Here is a 14,873-nt window from a genome sequence, read left to right as displayed (position 1 = left end):
GTCAACTATTTGATTCTAGAAAATCGAGAATATCTACGATATTTAATTTGCTTGTGATAATGATTTAAAAACCCTGTTCTTCTCATTAATTACCACAGCTCAATTATCAGAATACATGTTGTAAACCAAAAATGGCGTCAGAACTAGAACATCCAGTCGATGTCGCACAATATCTGTTCACACGACTGTATCAATTAGGCATACGGACAGTGCAAGGAGTTCCAGGTTCGCCTTTCTATACTACACTATGATTATGAAACTGACGAGAAACGGGAACAGGAGACTATAATCTTGTCGCTCTCGATTACCTGCCCAAAGCCGGCCTGAAATGGGTCGGAAATTGCAATGAACTAAACGCCGGTAAAACCTCAGTTCCAAGATTGGAGTAGATGGTTGATATGGACTGTTAGACTGATACAAGACAGGCTACTCTGCTGACGCATACGCCAGAGTCAAAGGCATATCAGCAATGGTGACTACATTCGGCGTCGGCGAGCTGTCAGCCCTAAATGCAATTGCGGGAGCATATTCAGAACATGTCCCTCTTGTTCATATTGTCGGACAACCTAGTACTGCGTCCCAGCGGGACGGCATGTTGTTGCATCACACACTCGGTAATGGCGATTACTACGTGTTTGCTGATATCAGTGCCAAACTATCGATTTGCAATGTTAGAATTACGGATCCCCACCGAGCGCCTAGTCTTATTGACCATGCACTGCGTCAGTGTTGGGTCGAAAGTAGACCGGTGTATATAGCCTTGCCAACGGATATGGTGCAGCAGAAAATTGATGGAAAAAAACTAGCACAACCAATCGACTTGGACCCGCCGCCGAATGACCCCGCCAAAGAGGAGTATGTGGTAGATGTCGTGCTCAGATATCTTCAGGCTGCCAAAAACCCGGTCATCTTGGTTGATGCTGGGGCAGCTAGACACGATGCACTTGACGTCGTGCACGAGTTAATCCAGAAGTCAGGACTACCAACCTTCGTCGCACCCATGGGGAGGGGAGCAGTTGATGAAACACTCCCCAATTTTGGTGGTGTATATGCTGGTAATGGCTCTAATGAAGGAGTAACTGATCGAGTTGAATCTGCCGATCTCATCCTCAGCATCGGACCGCTCAAATCTGACTTCAACACCACCGGTTTTTCCTACAGGACGAGTAAGCTGAACACTATCAATTTCGATACCGATCATGTCGAGGTGCGGTACTCGTTATATACCAACATTAGGATGCGGGGTGTTTTGGAAAAGGTGATACAGAGAATGGGGACGTGGAATGTTCATCCTGAGAGGATACTCACGACTAGGGTTTCTCCACAACTTCATGGAATACACACTGATAGCTCGGAAATAACCCATTCCTGGCTGTGGCCAACGGTCGGGAGCTGGCTACAAGAAGGTGACATTGTCATTACTGAAACAGGAACTGCTAATTTCGGAATCTGGGAGACTAGATTTCCCAAGGGCGTTACTGCGATTAGCCAGGTTCTGTGGGGAAGTATTGGATACTCCGTCGGCGCCTGCTTGGGGGCTACCTTGGCTGCTCGCGAGGTGGGAAACCGACGAGTCATTCTTTTCGTTGGAGACGGCAGTTTCCAAATGACGGCGCAAGAAGTAAGCACGATGATTCGCCAGGGATTGAACCCAATCATGTCAGTATAGATTTGTCGATCGCTGAGACTTGGTGTTTCTGTTAACCTGAGTCTAGATTTGTCATTTGCAATGATGGATACACTATTGAGCGGTATATCCATGGCTGGGACGATGAATACAACGATATTCAAACATGGCATCATGGCAGTCTAGTGCAGGCTTTTGGGGCCAGCAGCCAAAGTCGATATAAAACGTATCAAGCCAAAACCAAGGCTGAATTGCACTCGCTCTTCACAAGCCCAGAGTTCAGCGGATCTTCTGTCTTTCAGGTTAGCTTCTATTCCACCACATATATAATTCATTACTGAAAGCATATTAGCTAGTCGAGATCTTCATGCCTCGAGACGACGCTCCCATCGCCCTGAAACTCACAGCAGAGGCCGCAGCGAGCAGGAACGCAGCGGCTTAGGTAGCGACGCTGCGATGAAGAGACATAGCCAGTAGCCAAACCAGTTCTATCATGAATGATGACGAAGTGTAAACAAACATGATAAAAAATGCAAAATAAAAATAGATATTCAACACGTGATGTGCCCGATTCGGCGAGGGCTCATGTGCTTCCCTGGAATGTGCGGGCCGTGATTGGCCACCGCGGTGAATCGACGTCATCGAGCCTCGCTGCCTCAGGAAGTAATTAATACTAAGTAGGAGTAGTTAACCCCTCCATAGTAGACAACGTGATCAGCATATCAATCAAGTCTCTCAAAGACATGCCACCCCCTAGGATGGTGTACCTATAGCTTTGTGTGTATTATTACGACATTCCTTGTGCGAATCATATTCACCACCGGTCTCTGATTGCGTTGCTTTGTGTATCAGACGTCATCAATACATACCAGCCATCTCGAAGAGACTCAGCCTATTACTTCTATCGACAACGACAAGCTATCTTCCGACCTGACCACCTACCCTCAAGATGGCCGACGTAACAGCTCTAGAGAACCGTCTACCACCGGAGACCAAGGACGACAGCGCAAAGTCGGATATCTCCTTGAAGGAACGTTTCTTCCGCTATTTCCAACATGAAATTACCGGTACGTCAATCATTTTCTTTTAATAATATAAGAACAACATGGCTAACGCTTACCCATAGATTTGCAAGAACAAATGGACCGCCTCGCCGATACGTCCTTGGTAGCTGGCGAGCGATCAGATGCTAGCGATCATTGCCTAGCAGGCATCTCGAGGCTTTCCAACGAAATCAAAGATGCGTCCAGTTATATCCCTACGTACGATCAGCGGATATATGCCGAGGTATGTTATAGAAACAGTCTGCTATCGACAAACACTGACTGAGCTGTCCTCTTATAGGCAATCAAAGCTTTACAGGATAAGCTAACTGAAACACGCGCCGCTGTCCAACCGCGGGCTAAGTTTTCATTCAAAACCAAAAAGAACCCCTCTGCCATATCACTGTCAGATGCGGCCGAAATCGCTGTTCAAGGGCGTCACCCCATTCCTGATTATCTCACTCCTGATGTCTCCTCCCGTGAATCTTCTATGAATCCCACTCCCATCTATTCGTCAACTCCAGTGAATGAGGTCGAACAACTACAATTAAGGCCAGAAATTGCACCAACCTCCTCACCCGCCATCCTCGACGAAGGCAAGGTTAGTTCACTCCTAGAAAAGAAGTCAGACATCCGCCGGCCTACTTTCTCGAACGCCTCCTCGGTATCTGTAGACCAGCATTATGGACTTCACATCATGCTTCCTGAATCCGCATCAAAAGCGACTGTTCCGGCTTCCATAACGTCTCTGCGTCATTGTGTCGTGGACATGTCCATTCCAACCCATGATGGGAAGCCCTATGCTAGCCTGGTGGTCAAAGACGTCAAGGAAAGTCTCCTTATTAGCGGGCAAGTGGACGGGCCAGCACATATCACCGGAGTTGAGCATAGCGTCCTAGTCGTCTCCTGCCGACAATTCCGAATGCACAACTGCGTCGACGTCGACGTCTATCTGAGTTGCACTAGCAATCCAATCATCGAAGACTGCAGCCGGATTCGCTTCTGCCGGATCCCCAAAAACTATGTAAGTTCGCAATCTGATATAAATCCCCTTCCTCTTGCATCCTCCTCATTCTAAATCTAACACCCCAAGGCCCTTGATCAAAACCATCACGAAAGCGCCGATAAATGGGATCAAGTCGATGACTTCAAATGGATCAAACACGAACCCAGCCCCAACTGGAGTATCCTCGACCCCAATGATGCCGTCCCTGAAGAGGTGTGGGCAGAAATGGTTCCCGGTGGTCCTTGTTGGTCGCTCGAGGATATTCTTCGAGCAACCAAAGTTCTACGGGAGTGAAATTGATCACCAAACAAGAACTAACGATATGAGGGGGTGGTACTGAATATGCATAGTATACTTGAGATATTCTTTCTAAATTGTATAATTAATTTAATTCACTTTCTTTCAAACTAGGTGTTGGTTCAAGAAAATCTCATCTGTCAACTGGTACCCTCGAATGTTCTCAGAAGTAAACCGATAAATAGCGTAGTATTTCAGTAGCTACTCATACCGATGCTTCATTTGAAAGTTCAATGGAGACCATACGCAAGACATTTATCTATAAAATTTGTACTTTTCTCATCACAGATCTACCATGCTTTCTCCCTCACTTGCTATCGTTAGTGGCGAATGCTCGTATACATAGGTTGAGAGACACCCCACAGCCATTCAAATCAACTGATTTTGGCTGGTGCAATGAATCATAATGATTAGGCGAAGAAAGTAACAAGAAAAGAAAGGAACATGACGCAAAAAAAAAATTCATAAAAGAAAACAAATAGTAAATCAGCTTCGGCTTAGAAAAGGGATAGAATATCCTCATTTGTCTTCTTTCCAGAATTTGCTCCCGGCGACGTAGGGTTGTTGTTGCCGGACATGTTCAGGCTGGAGAACCCATTCATCAAGTCATCATTGCCATCGCCGAAACCACCGCTCAAGCCTCCCAGGGCTGCGGCATTGCTTGATGAGCCAGCATTGGTGTTGTCTCCGCCGTTGCCGAATACACCAAGGAGGTCGTCTAGATTGTTGCTTTGTTGAGGCGCGGATACTGCTGGTGAGCCTGTCCGAACGGGGGTTCCGGCGAGGCCTTCCAGCCCGGACATCCCGCTTGGAGGCTCGTTCTGTGCTGAGGCTGGGGCTGCGCCGTCGAAGTCGATATCTAGTAGATTTTCGGCGTTGGCTTGTGATTGGGCTGGTGGAGCGCCGCCTGAAACTGCAGCCGCCGCTGCAGCTGCTGCCAGTGGGTTTTCGCGGGCGTTTTGTTGTTGTTCCCTAGTAAAATGGGTTAGTGGAAGATTTTATATGAGAAAGGGGAATAGACGCACTCGATGGCAGCTTTCTGTACTGCATCCGCACCGAATCGTCCTTGACCGACGAACTGCTCGGGGGCTTGTGGTATACCGAAGCTAGAGTGGAGAGTTCTTCTAGGAGCTGATCGAGTAAGGCGGGAGGTAGTGATTGGATTGTTGTGGTAATAGGTGGCTTTTGAGAAAGAACGACATTCTTGGCGGCATTTGGCTCCGTTGTGTTGGATAGCAGTCGCCAATACACGTATGCTCGATCTCGAATATCAGGGTTATCACTTTCTGCAGTAGCAGCCTGGAGGACTTTCTGCACCAAGCCTTGGGCCTTCTCGGGACGCTTCAAGAAAAGCTTGACCACCGCCGTCAAAATTTGCAGTTGCGTCTGTGGGTTGTTAGGTACGAATTTTTGAATATGATGTAAATAGACTGACCTGAGTGAATTCCTCATTGAATCCTTCTACGAAACCTGCAAGGATATCGCCGGCGTTGCTAATCTTCTCTGCATACTCGCCAACAATCCAAATAAGCGCAGCCCTAGCATTAGGCTCATCAAGTTCGTCAATGCACTTGCACAATGTAGGAATGATGCCTTCATAACCCGGGTATTTGCGGAAAATATCACGGATGACAACAATAGCCTCTTGCACGACATAGTTAACCTTGGTGTTGATTAGGTCGAGAAGAGTATTGACGCATTTTTCACTAGAGCTCTCAATCTTAATTGCAGTTTGGCCAATAGCCTTGACTGCTTTCCGCACAAAATCCATATCAACCTCAAGGGCATACTCCTTCAACTCAGCCAAGAGTTGGTCGACGTTCTTCTCATTGGCTATTCGTACCATAATGTCGAGTTTCTGGAATTTGACGTAGGGTGGATCGTTATATTTGCAAAAGAATACTCGAAGTTCTTTACTCAGAATATCCGGTTGCTTTTGGAGAAGCAAGTCGATGTTGCGAAGAGCAACATATTGGACTTCTGGAGCCGACGAGACAAGAGTGACCAGAGGAGGAGCCATCTTCTTCAAGTATGAAGCCGCGAGTTCCGCGTTGATATAGCGCATATGCAAGAAAACAACTTTCACGGCAGCCAATACGACACTGGCGTTAACGTGTTGAAATTGGGGGACTACTCTTTCGCAGATGTGTTCAGCATCTTTGACGTCAGTAGTTTTGAAATCGGCAAGAGAACTGAGAATCGTAACGCGGCCCCATTCAGTACACTCGTTCAAGGCCATGAGCAGTTTTCGAAGGGTTGTTGAGTTAATTCCAAGCGCCCTTGTCTCCGGAGCAGTTTCTGAGATTTCAGCAAGAGCAGTGACCGAATTAGCGACGACCATGGGGTTTGGGTCCCCAATCAGCTCCTGCAGAATTTCAAGGAAGCCATTTTCAAGACACATATCTGGGTTCAAATCGAATAGTTTGGCGACGCAAATAGCAGCCGTTTTGCGGACATAAGGAGATTCATCCCGTAATGTCTTCCTCAAAGGTTCCTCCATATAATCCACCATTTTCTCCACTCGAATACATCCCATTGTTCTGATTGCTAATGCACGGATGAGAGGGTTAGGATCTTCAGAGTCTTGCACAAAGGTGTTGACTGCCAATATGCAAAGATCAGGATGCGATTTGGCGTAATTCCTGACACGACAATCAGCTATAGTGAATCGCAAGGGAAGCAACAAGCCTCACATTAGATATAGGTATACGAGTTTCTTCTGATCCAGATCGGTGGTCGCAATGTTTTTCAAAACATCCGGGAATAGTGCCGAGACGTCCTTACCCAAAGTCATCGCCATGATGGTCTTCTGGATTGCTTCTTTTCTGTGGCGCCTATCAGCACCGTCTTTGCGGACACGACAACAACGGAAGAATGGATGGTATATACCGTTCATATGCATATTGTGATCTGTCAAAGACTTTGCGTTAGCGTCATCACCTCCAGTTTTCCAGTGCCCGACAAAAAACATACACTAAACCAGACCTCAATTCAAAGGTCTCGCCCTTCCTGGGCACCGCAAAGGCGCTCCTTAATCGGTTGACAGCCATGCCTGAGAGAGAGTGCTTCAGCAGCGACCAAGTCGCGCCTCCGCAATGGTGATTAAAGCAAAGAAGAGTTGTGAACCGGCCGTAAAAGGAGACCGCGGGGTGGTCAGCGCAGTTCCGGAGGTGGCTGCTGCTATCGTGGACAAATGCTGCAGCGTCGAAATGAGTGGACCGGTGTGTTTTTGCGTAAGTACGAGCTGGGCGGGTTCCCGGCCTCTGGGATATAGAGCAGGGAAATGCAACGTGGGCGAGGAATGGGGAATTTGGGTCTGGTATTATCAGTGCAATAGATTATTAGTTGGGGGATGTGTCCAAAGCCAATCTGCCGCCGATCAGAGCTTAGTTGACTGGCGATCCGCCTCACCGCCCGCCATTTCATCAATTCACCAACTCGCAATCCTACCCCTGATTCTGCACACCCAGCCCTATAGGCACAATACATTGGAAGATGGTAGATATATGATTGTATTCTTGGTAACTCGTTTCTGACATGCTGCAGGCGAATCTCCCTAATCTACGACGTCTCTTCGTCGAAGCTCGCACCGAAGCTGAGGAGAACGAGTACTCCCGAACTGCCGTGAGATTACTTGACTGACACATTATTAGAAAGGCGATTTCTCTGACTGCGAAATAGTTCTACAATCTGGTGTTTTACATCTCCTCTGTTGCCGTGTTCAGTCTGGTTGCCCAGCGCATGAGTGGTGGCAAGATCCATAAATGAACATCAATTGATGATTGTCTACCTGGTAATTCTAAAGCCAGTACATGTAACACATTTCTTAGTCCGTTTCCTCGCCGTCATCGGACAGGAACGCTAGGCTTTGGCGACCTTTCATGAGCCGTCTTCGAGGCTTTTCTTCGTCGTCGTCCTTCTTGTTGCCAGTCCCCCACATCATCGCGCCCTCTTTCACAGCCTCCAAGTCTGCTAGCAGCTCCCTCCCCTCACGGATCTGACGTGCCTTTTCAAGGGAGTAGCGGCCCTTCATGCCGGCATTTTCCAGCATACTCTTCAAGTGTTTGATCTTTGCTTTGGGGGTGTCGTAAGCCGCCAGCTCGCGCGACCAAATCTTTCGAATTCCACATTTAATCAGCCATCCTTGCAAGCGCTTTATTTCCGCCGTGTCTGGGTCTAATTCGGTACTGGGTTTTGCAGCTGCCTTCGCTTTGCCTTTTTTGGGAGCAGAATCGGTGCTCTTCTCTCGCCGTTTCTTCGGCTCGGGGGCGGGCTCATCAAGAACGACTGACATTTCACTTTCCGACCCTTCCTGGTCGACAATAGCTCCTCTACTAGGTGCTGGGTGGACTTCGTGCTCTTCAGAACTGTCAGATACTGAGGTTTCATCTACTGTTTCTGCCGATATCGGCTTGGATGGTTTGAAAGCGTCTGCGACGTCCGGCCTGTTGTCTTCATGAGTTGACAGCTCGTCATCTGTTTCTACAGTCTTCGTGATTTTCCGACGTTTCCTCGCCGATTGTAGATCCTCTGGATCTTGTTTAGGTGTTTTCTTCACCGTGTTTTTATTTCGTGTATCTGTAGGTTTTGGTTTCGGAACCACATTACTCTCTTGCGCAATATCCTGCGCTGCCTGTACAGCACAAAAGATGCGGTTAGCTAAGATAGCCACCTTGCAACAACCATATAGACATACTGCTTCCTCCTTGATAATTGTCTCACTCTTCGCCTTCCATTGTTCATGCCCCTTAAAAAAGCCCTCTTCTAAACCCAACGCGGTCTCCGTTGCTAACCTCACACGCTTAACAGTCAACTCTTGCAGGTTGCCGGACTCATACACTCTTGCGACAGTGTCACGTAACCCCTTTGCAAGGCGTTCGTCGGAATGGATGTTACTCATTTCATCGCCCGCTTCTTCGTCGGAACTCTCTTGTAAAGCATATCGAGGCGCCATCTCGTTTTTGAAGAAATCGTTCAATCGCAAGTCTTGCTGAGCACGTGCACAAGCAAATAGTAATCCGACAACAATGGCGTATCAGTATATTCCTGCTAATATATCTTTCGATGGAAAACACGCGTATAGCGAGTCCTGTCGCGTGAATCAGACGACGAAAGTAATTGGCAGGCCCTTTTTTGACGGATAAGGCAGGCGCGATTGGGCTAGACAACATGACCTCATCATTCGCCGCCACCCAATCAGCGCGCGAGCTCGGCACGATGCCGAATGGGGACATTATTAATCCTTCGATATTCTTTGCGTCTTGATATTCATTCACTTCTCGAGTATACTGTATTATATCTTCTTGTATTTTATATTTCATTCCACTCGTTGCATCAGCATTTCCTCCTTTCATTTTTGACTGACAGCGCATTCGGCATCTACCGGAAATAATCAAGTGAAGAAAATCCAACATATTCAAATCACAGAACCCCAAGTCAAGCAAAACAACATGAATGGCACAGCTAGAGCTAGTAGCTCTACACCAGCCAGCGAAAGCCAAAAGCTTCCGCCAGGCATGGTCCTAGACAAAGACGGGAAACCGTAAGCTATCAACCTCTCCACCAGCACCCAAAGCACAACTAACAACATCATTGCCTCTACAGCTGTCGCCTCTGCACCTCCGCCGCCTCGTGGCGCGCAATGGCCAAGAAGGCATCAGCAGCCAGCTCCGCCACTGCTGCAGCTGCTGCCGTTGCGACTATACCAGCTACCACAAGCACCAACAACGACTGCCCGCCGGACGTCGAACAGCTCGGCCGCTCAACATGGACACTGCTACACTCCCTCACAGCAGCCTACCCAACAACCGCGTCCAACGAACAACAGACCGAAATGCGCTCCTTTCTCGGCCTCTTCTCCAAACTCTACCCCTGCTGGGTATGCGCCGACGATTTTCGGGCCTGGATGGCGCATCCAAGTGGGAAGAATGAGCCGAGATTGTCGAGTCGCGCGGAGTTTGGGCAGTGGATGTGTGAGGCGCATAATGCTGTGAATCGGAAACTGGGGAAGAAGGAGTTTGATTGTAATTTCTGGGAGGAGAGGTGGCGGACGGGCTGGAAGGATGGACGGTGTGATTGATTATGATATGCCAACGACGTGTAAATATATATATGGCCAGATGAGGTTTTTGCCATTGGTGACTGAGTATGTTGTTATGTCATCTCTACTCTTATGTATTTTAGATGGAGGATTTTTGCATTGGATTGCATATGACTAGAGCAGGCGCGGATATGAATTGTATAATACTCTCTACTTCAGCCGTGCGTTATTTATACCATATAATTATGACTAGACAGTCAATTAATCTTGTAGCTTTTGAAATTGATCCAAACACCAACCAATCCAATCAGCTGATGATGGTGAGAGCCACGTTCTCCCATCGTGACTGGACGTATCGAAGAAAAGTATTTGCCGATGAAAAAATAATAGAAGCGCCTTTTTGGTCCTTGAGAAAAGAAATGTAAATGTAACAATCGTATAACAAATCGATACTATGAAAAAAGAAACACAAAGAACAAATCCTCAATGGGCTTCATTACATATTCTCATCATCTAATATCTCCCTCTGCTTTACAATCCCGAAGCAAATAACCGCAGACCGCTAGCCGGTGCCCCAATTTCAGTTACCTCTGCAATCCGATCTACGGATCCCTTGTATTGCTCGTGGTATTTGGCTCCAGTATACGGATCAGAGACGCTTGGAGAGCCGCTGTAGATTGGCGTATAAGACGCCGCACAAACTTCAAAGTCGGCGAAGTGGTCAAACTCAATCTCGATTTTGTCATGTGGGTTGCGTTCAGACTGCGACTTGATCTTTTTGGCCTATAAGGGAGTTAGTATAGGTCGAGACGAGAGGGGGTGAAAGTAGTGGCTCACCTGTTCCAGCAACTTCGCAGAGCCGCCATTGGCGATCATTCTATTGGCGAAACTCAGTGCTGAGGAGTAATTCTTGTTCTGGAATGCCAGCTTCATCGCTGCCATCAGAGCAAGCTGTCTGTGGGCCACTTCGAGTTTGGGAATTGTGAAGTAGGCGGAAAGTTCCAGACATCGCTTCAGGCCATCCGGCGACTCGGTGGACAAGGAACGACGCTCAAGCTCAATCGACATGGCAAGGATGTATTCCCGAGCAGTGACAATGATTTTCTTGGCCTGCTCTACTTCGCTTTCAGAAGAAACGACATTAACAAGCAGTGTGTGCAGGATTCGCTTGAAGATCTTGACTCCCTCTTCCAGCTTGTTGGATCGCATTGCAGCGTAGCCTTCTTGTAGGTCTCCATTTGCGACGGCCTCGAGATCGCGAGGAATGATGGGCAGGACCTTACGAGAATCTGTATCGTCCACTGTTCTTCGAATATAGTTCACCAAAGGCGGCAGTCCCACCGAGGCAGGCAGGTATGTTTTTGATGCCGTGTAAATTTCCAAGAATCTTGGCTTGAGAGGAGCAAAATGCACTGCGCCCACTTGACGATTGAGGAGTTGCATTGCCGAGTCGAAGGAGCCAGCAGCAACGTGATCGGCCGCCAGTGGAGAGTTCCGGGCCCAGAGATCAGCTTCTGAGATTGAAGCTCCAGCGTCAACGCTTTCGACGTTAACAAAATCGTTTTCATCCTCAACATTGATCTCATCACCCATATCCCATCCAGCTACATCCTCCTCTTCCTCTTCATCAAGAGCGTCGCCTACTGCTGCTGCTGCCTCCTCGACTTCCTCCTCAACTTCATATCCTGCCTCCTCGTCAGGGGCACCGACTTCTCCAAGAAGAGCCTTTTCAAAGGCTGAATGTCCAGCAGCCTTCGTTGGCCAATTTGCCTTGAATGTGGGAACAATGGGTCTGGGGATGTTTAGAGGCTCGCCAATTGTAGGCAGTTTGAGTTGATCTTCGGTAAGACCACATGTCTCCAAAATGGCCTCCGCTTCGTCGGTCAATCCATGGGTTTTGGCGGTCAGATAGGCGAGAGGGTCTAGGCGAGTCAGTAAAATAGTAAACAGAATTTGCTTTTGATACGACTTACAGAGATCAACTTCCTTGAACATCTCAATCCTGTCCTCGACGTCCCCTCTGTAGATCGCATTTTGGAAGCGGGATGTGAAGTCAGATCTGTGAGTAGCAATCTTGGCCATTCTAGAGAGCTTTTCCTGATCACCTGTGGACAAGTACAGAAAAGAGAGTTTGTCAAATAGTCTCTCTTTCTGATATGTCATCTCAACGGTCTGGTGGTTGCCGTGAGCAAGAGCCTCAGTGGCTAACCTATTCCACAACTTGGGCCGGTCAATCTCTTTGGCGGTCTCGATAGCAACATCCAAATTGCCACATTCGATCGCCAATTCGAAGCGGGTCTGAGGATCTTGAACGAATTGCAACGCAATTTCTGGATAGCCCTTCTTTTGAAGGTAAGCAATAATGCTTTGGCCGACCAAACTAGAAGTTTTGATGAGGTGAAGCATTTCATCATAGTTTCTCTTGACCAAGGCACTCTTGAAACGAAATTCTGTAGGGTCAATTTCGAAATTCTGCGGCTTGGCGTTACGATCAAGGCAGTAAACCTGTCGTCCCTTGACTTTTACTAAGTAGACAGTTTGATCGAGGGTGCGGATAATGCCATTGTCACTTCAAGTATGTCAGTTCAGGAGCATTACAAAAGTTTCAAGGAAAAACTTACCCATTCAATAGAGAGAATTTGACATGGTTCAAACTGGAGTAATATAAGATGCCTGAATCATCCCAGGTGGCGCTCTTTATACGGATTGTCTCATGGATGGAGCTGAGCTGCTGTAGGTTTTTGGTCACAATGGTAACGTTGTGTTTGCTCAACAGGGCCGCGTGAAGTCCGTCGTTTGACCATACAACATACTTGACACCGCTGACAGCAAGTTCGGCGAGCTGTTTCTTTTGCTGAATATCGAACAAAACCACGGATGTTGGTGTGATGAACAACAAAGCACCTGAACCGCCAAAGTAAATGTCTGTAGTACCGGTTGGGGCCTTGATGGACTTGGTTGTAGAATTGCTCAGATCCTTAATGTCCACGGTCTGATTGGCCTGGCTGAAAACTGCAAATCGATTTCGGGCGACGAAGACTGCGGAATTACCTTGTCCGCGTTTAGAGTTGGTTGGTTCAACAGCGCCTGTGCCATCACGGGGGAGATGGATCAATTCGTACGTGCCATTTTCAGCGGGGGTGGTAACAAGAATAGCTCGTTCGGCAGGGTTGTAGGACATGGTTCTGATAGGCACCCACGGGGCTCCAAGCTTTCGCAACGACAGTAATGGCTGAGATTCCGCATTCTTTGCAAAGTCATATGATTTGACATGTTTCTCCTTTGTGATATAGAAGAGCTGGTTCTGGTGAATAGTAGACGCGGGCCGCTCCCTTTCCAGCTTGAACACCATCACACCGGTATCATGGCCAGCCGCAAATAGATTAATTTTCGGATGGGCAGCGATAATCCAGAATCGGTCCAGGTCGCGCTTGAATGATTGGACGGAAGTCCGTTTGTTGAGATCCCAGACACGGATTGTCTTGTCCTCGCCAACGGAGAGAATAAGGTCCTGATGAGGATGGAAAATACATGCCGAAGCGTTCTGGAAATGACCACGACAAGTGTCGACTTCCCATGCCTTGGTATCTATTATAAAGGTCAGTAAAAATCAGGCCATGTGCATAGATCTTACTAACCACTCATTCGCCAGAGTTTGACAAGTCGGTCATCGCCAGCGGAAACAATCCTGACCCAGATTAGCAACCCGGGTTTTATACCATCATGAATCACCTTACAGAGGGAGTGTGGGATGGAAAGCGCAGAAATTGACACCTCGATCGTGGCCTTCTAGAATGAATTTGACGACAGCATCGGTGTTCCCGAACATGTCTGCCTGGTTATTCGCGCGGGAAATCTGGTCTTCGAAGCTCATGGATGTTGGTGCAGAATGTTTCTTCCGGAGTCCTGAAATATCCCAAACACGCACAGACTGGTCGAGGGATGCAGACACGATCAAGTCCTCCTTGGGGTGGAATTGCGCACACCAGACGTCTGGAACCCATTAGTATACTATAAATGCTGACCGAAAGGAGGCACCAACAGTGATTGTGTCCGGTTAAAGTGGCGATGAGACTTCGGTTTTGCCAGTTCCAGATTCGTATTGTCTGATCGTCGGAGCATGACAGGATCCTAAGCACTCGTCAGCCAGAGCGTTCGCATTAACCTTCGGGAGTGAACATACCATGGAAGCTCATGGTGAAAAGCGACGGTTCGGACATCTATTCTCAGTCAGCCACTTTATCTCATCTGTGTATCATCCATCAACCAGTGCGTACAATCGAGATGCCCTGTGAATATTAGCCAATTGCCCAACCAGGTCGTAGAACGAGACAGTACCTGACAAAACCGCAATACTCTTCCGGCTCTGCAACGACCACAGGCGAATCTTGTAATCATCTCCACCACTAACAAATATGTTCTGGGTCGGGTGGAAGGCCACCGATCGCACTGGGCCATCGTGTTCTTCGAATCGGTCGATCAGGGTGCCCATGCGGTAATCCCAGAGCTGGATTGTGCTGGAGTGGAGCGAGACGAGCAGCCATGGCCGTGTAGGGTGGAAAGCAAGTCCCTTGGCTCTCGAGGACTTGCTTTCGAACTAATTGAAGCCAGCGTCAGGACTCGCATGTCAAGCAGGCAGGGCCATGACAGCAGGGAGAGGGGCGGTATTTACTTTTGTGAGCATGGTGGGTGAGGACATCTTGGGCGAGCCCGGAGCCGCAAAGCAAGCGCTTGCTCTGCAGGCCAGTCAAGAGAAGGACGGAATCAGCGAGGCCGCATAGACAGCTGGCTGGGGAGAATCGAGCGGGTGTTGAGTTCAACGCTGGAAGTAATCAGCAAGCTGGCTGCGGGTATACAAGA

The 14,873-nt window shown here is 48.1% G+C and overlaps 7 protein-coding genes across 7 annotated transcripts; 4 read left to right on the top strand and 3 right to left on the bottom strand.

Annotated features, from left to right (window-relative positions):
• Positions 1-15: 15 nt before the first annotated feature.
• On the top strand, positions 16-2,341 carry BGW36DRAFT_384053 (pyruvate decarboxylase). The gene is made up of 5 exons (XM_046216752.1): positions 16-225; positions 280-360; positions 426-1,659; positions 1,716-1,929; positions 1,980-2,341. Exons 1-5 carry the CDS (start codon positions 132-134, stop codon positions 2,067-2,069), a joined length of 1,713 nt encoding a protein of 570 aa, XP_046069633.1. The 5' UTR covers positions 16-131; the 3' UTR covers positions 2,070-2,341.
• On the top strand, positions 2,342-4,037 carry BGW36DRAFT_384048 (putative tubulin-specific chaperone c). The gene is made up of 4 exons (XM_046216751.1): positions 2,342-2,694; positions 2,754-2,914; positions 2,972-3,694; positions 3,764-4,037. Exons 1-4 carry the CDS (start codon positions 2,577-2,579, stop codon positions 3,968-3,970), a joined length of 1,209 nt encoding a protein of 402 aa, XP_046069632.1. The 5' UTR covers positions 2,342-2,576; the 3' UTR covers positions 3,971-4,037.
• On the bottom strand, positions 4,038-7,349 carry BGW36DRAFT_384046 (vesicle coat complex AP-1/AP-2/AP-4, beta subunit). Its single transcript, XM_046216750.1, has 7 exons — positions 6,947-7,349; positions 6,863-6,883; positions 6,667-6,798; positions 5,409-6,615; positions 5,075-5,359; positions 4,999-5,054; positions 4,038-4,945 (listed from the first exon to the last, which is right to left on the bottom strand). The coding sequence occupies exons 1-7, from the start codon at positions 7,021-7,023 to the stop codon at positions 4,471-4,473; spliced, it is 2,253 nt and encodes a 750-aa protein (XP_046069631.1). The 5' UTR covers positions 7,024-7,349; the 3' UTR covers positions 4,038-4,470.
• On the top strand, positions 7,069-7,741 carry BGW36DRAFT_429982 (uncharacterized protein; the record flags this gene model as incomplete). The annotated part of the gene is made up of 3 exons (XM_046220772.1): positions 7,069-7,206; positions 7,520-7,597; positions 7,655-7,741. The coding sequence occupies 3 exons, from the start codon at positions 7,069-7,071 to the stop codon at positions 7,739-7,741; spliced, it is 303 nt and encodes a 100-aa protein (XP_046069630.1).
• On the bottom strand, positions 7,351-9,212 carry BGW36DRAFT_384044 (putative transcriptional regulator). The gene is made up of 4 exons (XM_046216749.1): positions 8,670-9,212; positions 7,655-8,606; positions 7,520-7,597; positions 7,351-7,471 (listed from the first exon to the last, which is right to left on the bottom strand). Exons 1-2 carry the CDS (start codon positions 8,925-8,927, stop codon positions 7,800-7,802), a joined length of 1,065 nt encoding a protein of 354 aa, XP_046069629.1. The 5' UTR covers positions 8,928-9,212; the 3' UTR covers positions 7,351-7,471; positions 7,520-7,597; positions 7,655-7,799.
• Positions 9,213-9,246: 34 nt separating this feature from the next.
• Positions 9,247-10,205, top strand: BGW36DRAFT_324267 (putative FAD dependent sulfhydryl oxidase Erv1). The gene is made up of 2 exons (XM_046212701.1): positions 9,247-9,515; positions 9,578-10,205. Exons 1-2 carry the CDS (start codon positions 9,424-9,426, stop codon positions 10,050-10,052), a joined length of 567 nt encoding a protein of 188 aa, XP_046069628.1. The 5' UTR covers positions 9,247-9,423; the 3' UTR covers positions 10,053-10,205.
• Positions 10,206-14,869, bottom strand: BGW36DRAFT_418585 (putative coatomer subunit alpha). Its single transcript, XM_046219429.1, has 11 exons — positions 14,686-14,869; positions 14,352-14,610; positions 14,291-14,302; positions 14,197-14,233; positions 14,056-14,144; positions 13,751-14,006; positions 13,652-13,701; positions 12,635-13,601; positions 11,987-12,582; positions 10,851-11,935; positions 10,206-10,796 (listed from the first exon to the last, which is right to left on the bottom strand). The coding sequence occupies exons 1-11, from the start codon at positions 14,710-14,712 to the stop codon at positions 10,545-10,547; spliced, it is 3,630 nt and encodes a 1,209-aa protein (XP_046069627.1). The 5' UTR covers positions 14,713-14,869; the 3' UTR covers positions 10,206-10,544.
• Positions 14,870-14,873: the final 4 nt, after the last annotated feature.

Source organism: Talaromyces proteolyticus, assembly GCF_021365285.1.
Source record: "Talaromyces proteolyticus strain PMI_201 chromosome Unknown BGW36scaffold_9, whole genome shotgun sequence".
NCBI classification, from domain to species: domain Eukaryota; kingdom Fungi; phylum Ascomycota; class Eurotiomycetes; order Eurotiales; family Trichocomaceae; genus Talaromyces; species Talaromyces proteolyticus.
Note: the sequence above shows the minus strand (reverse complement) of the source record. Positions and strands in the feature narration are given on the sequence as shown.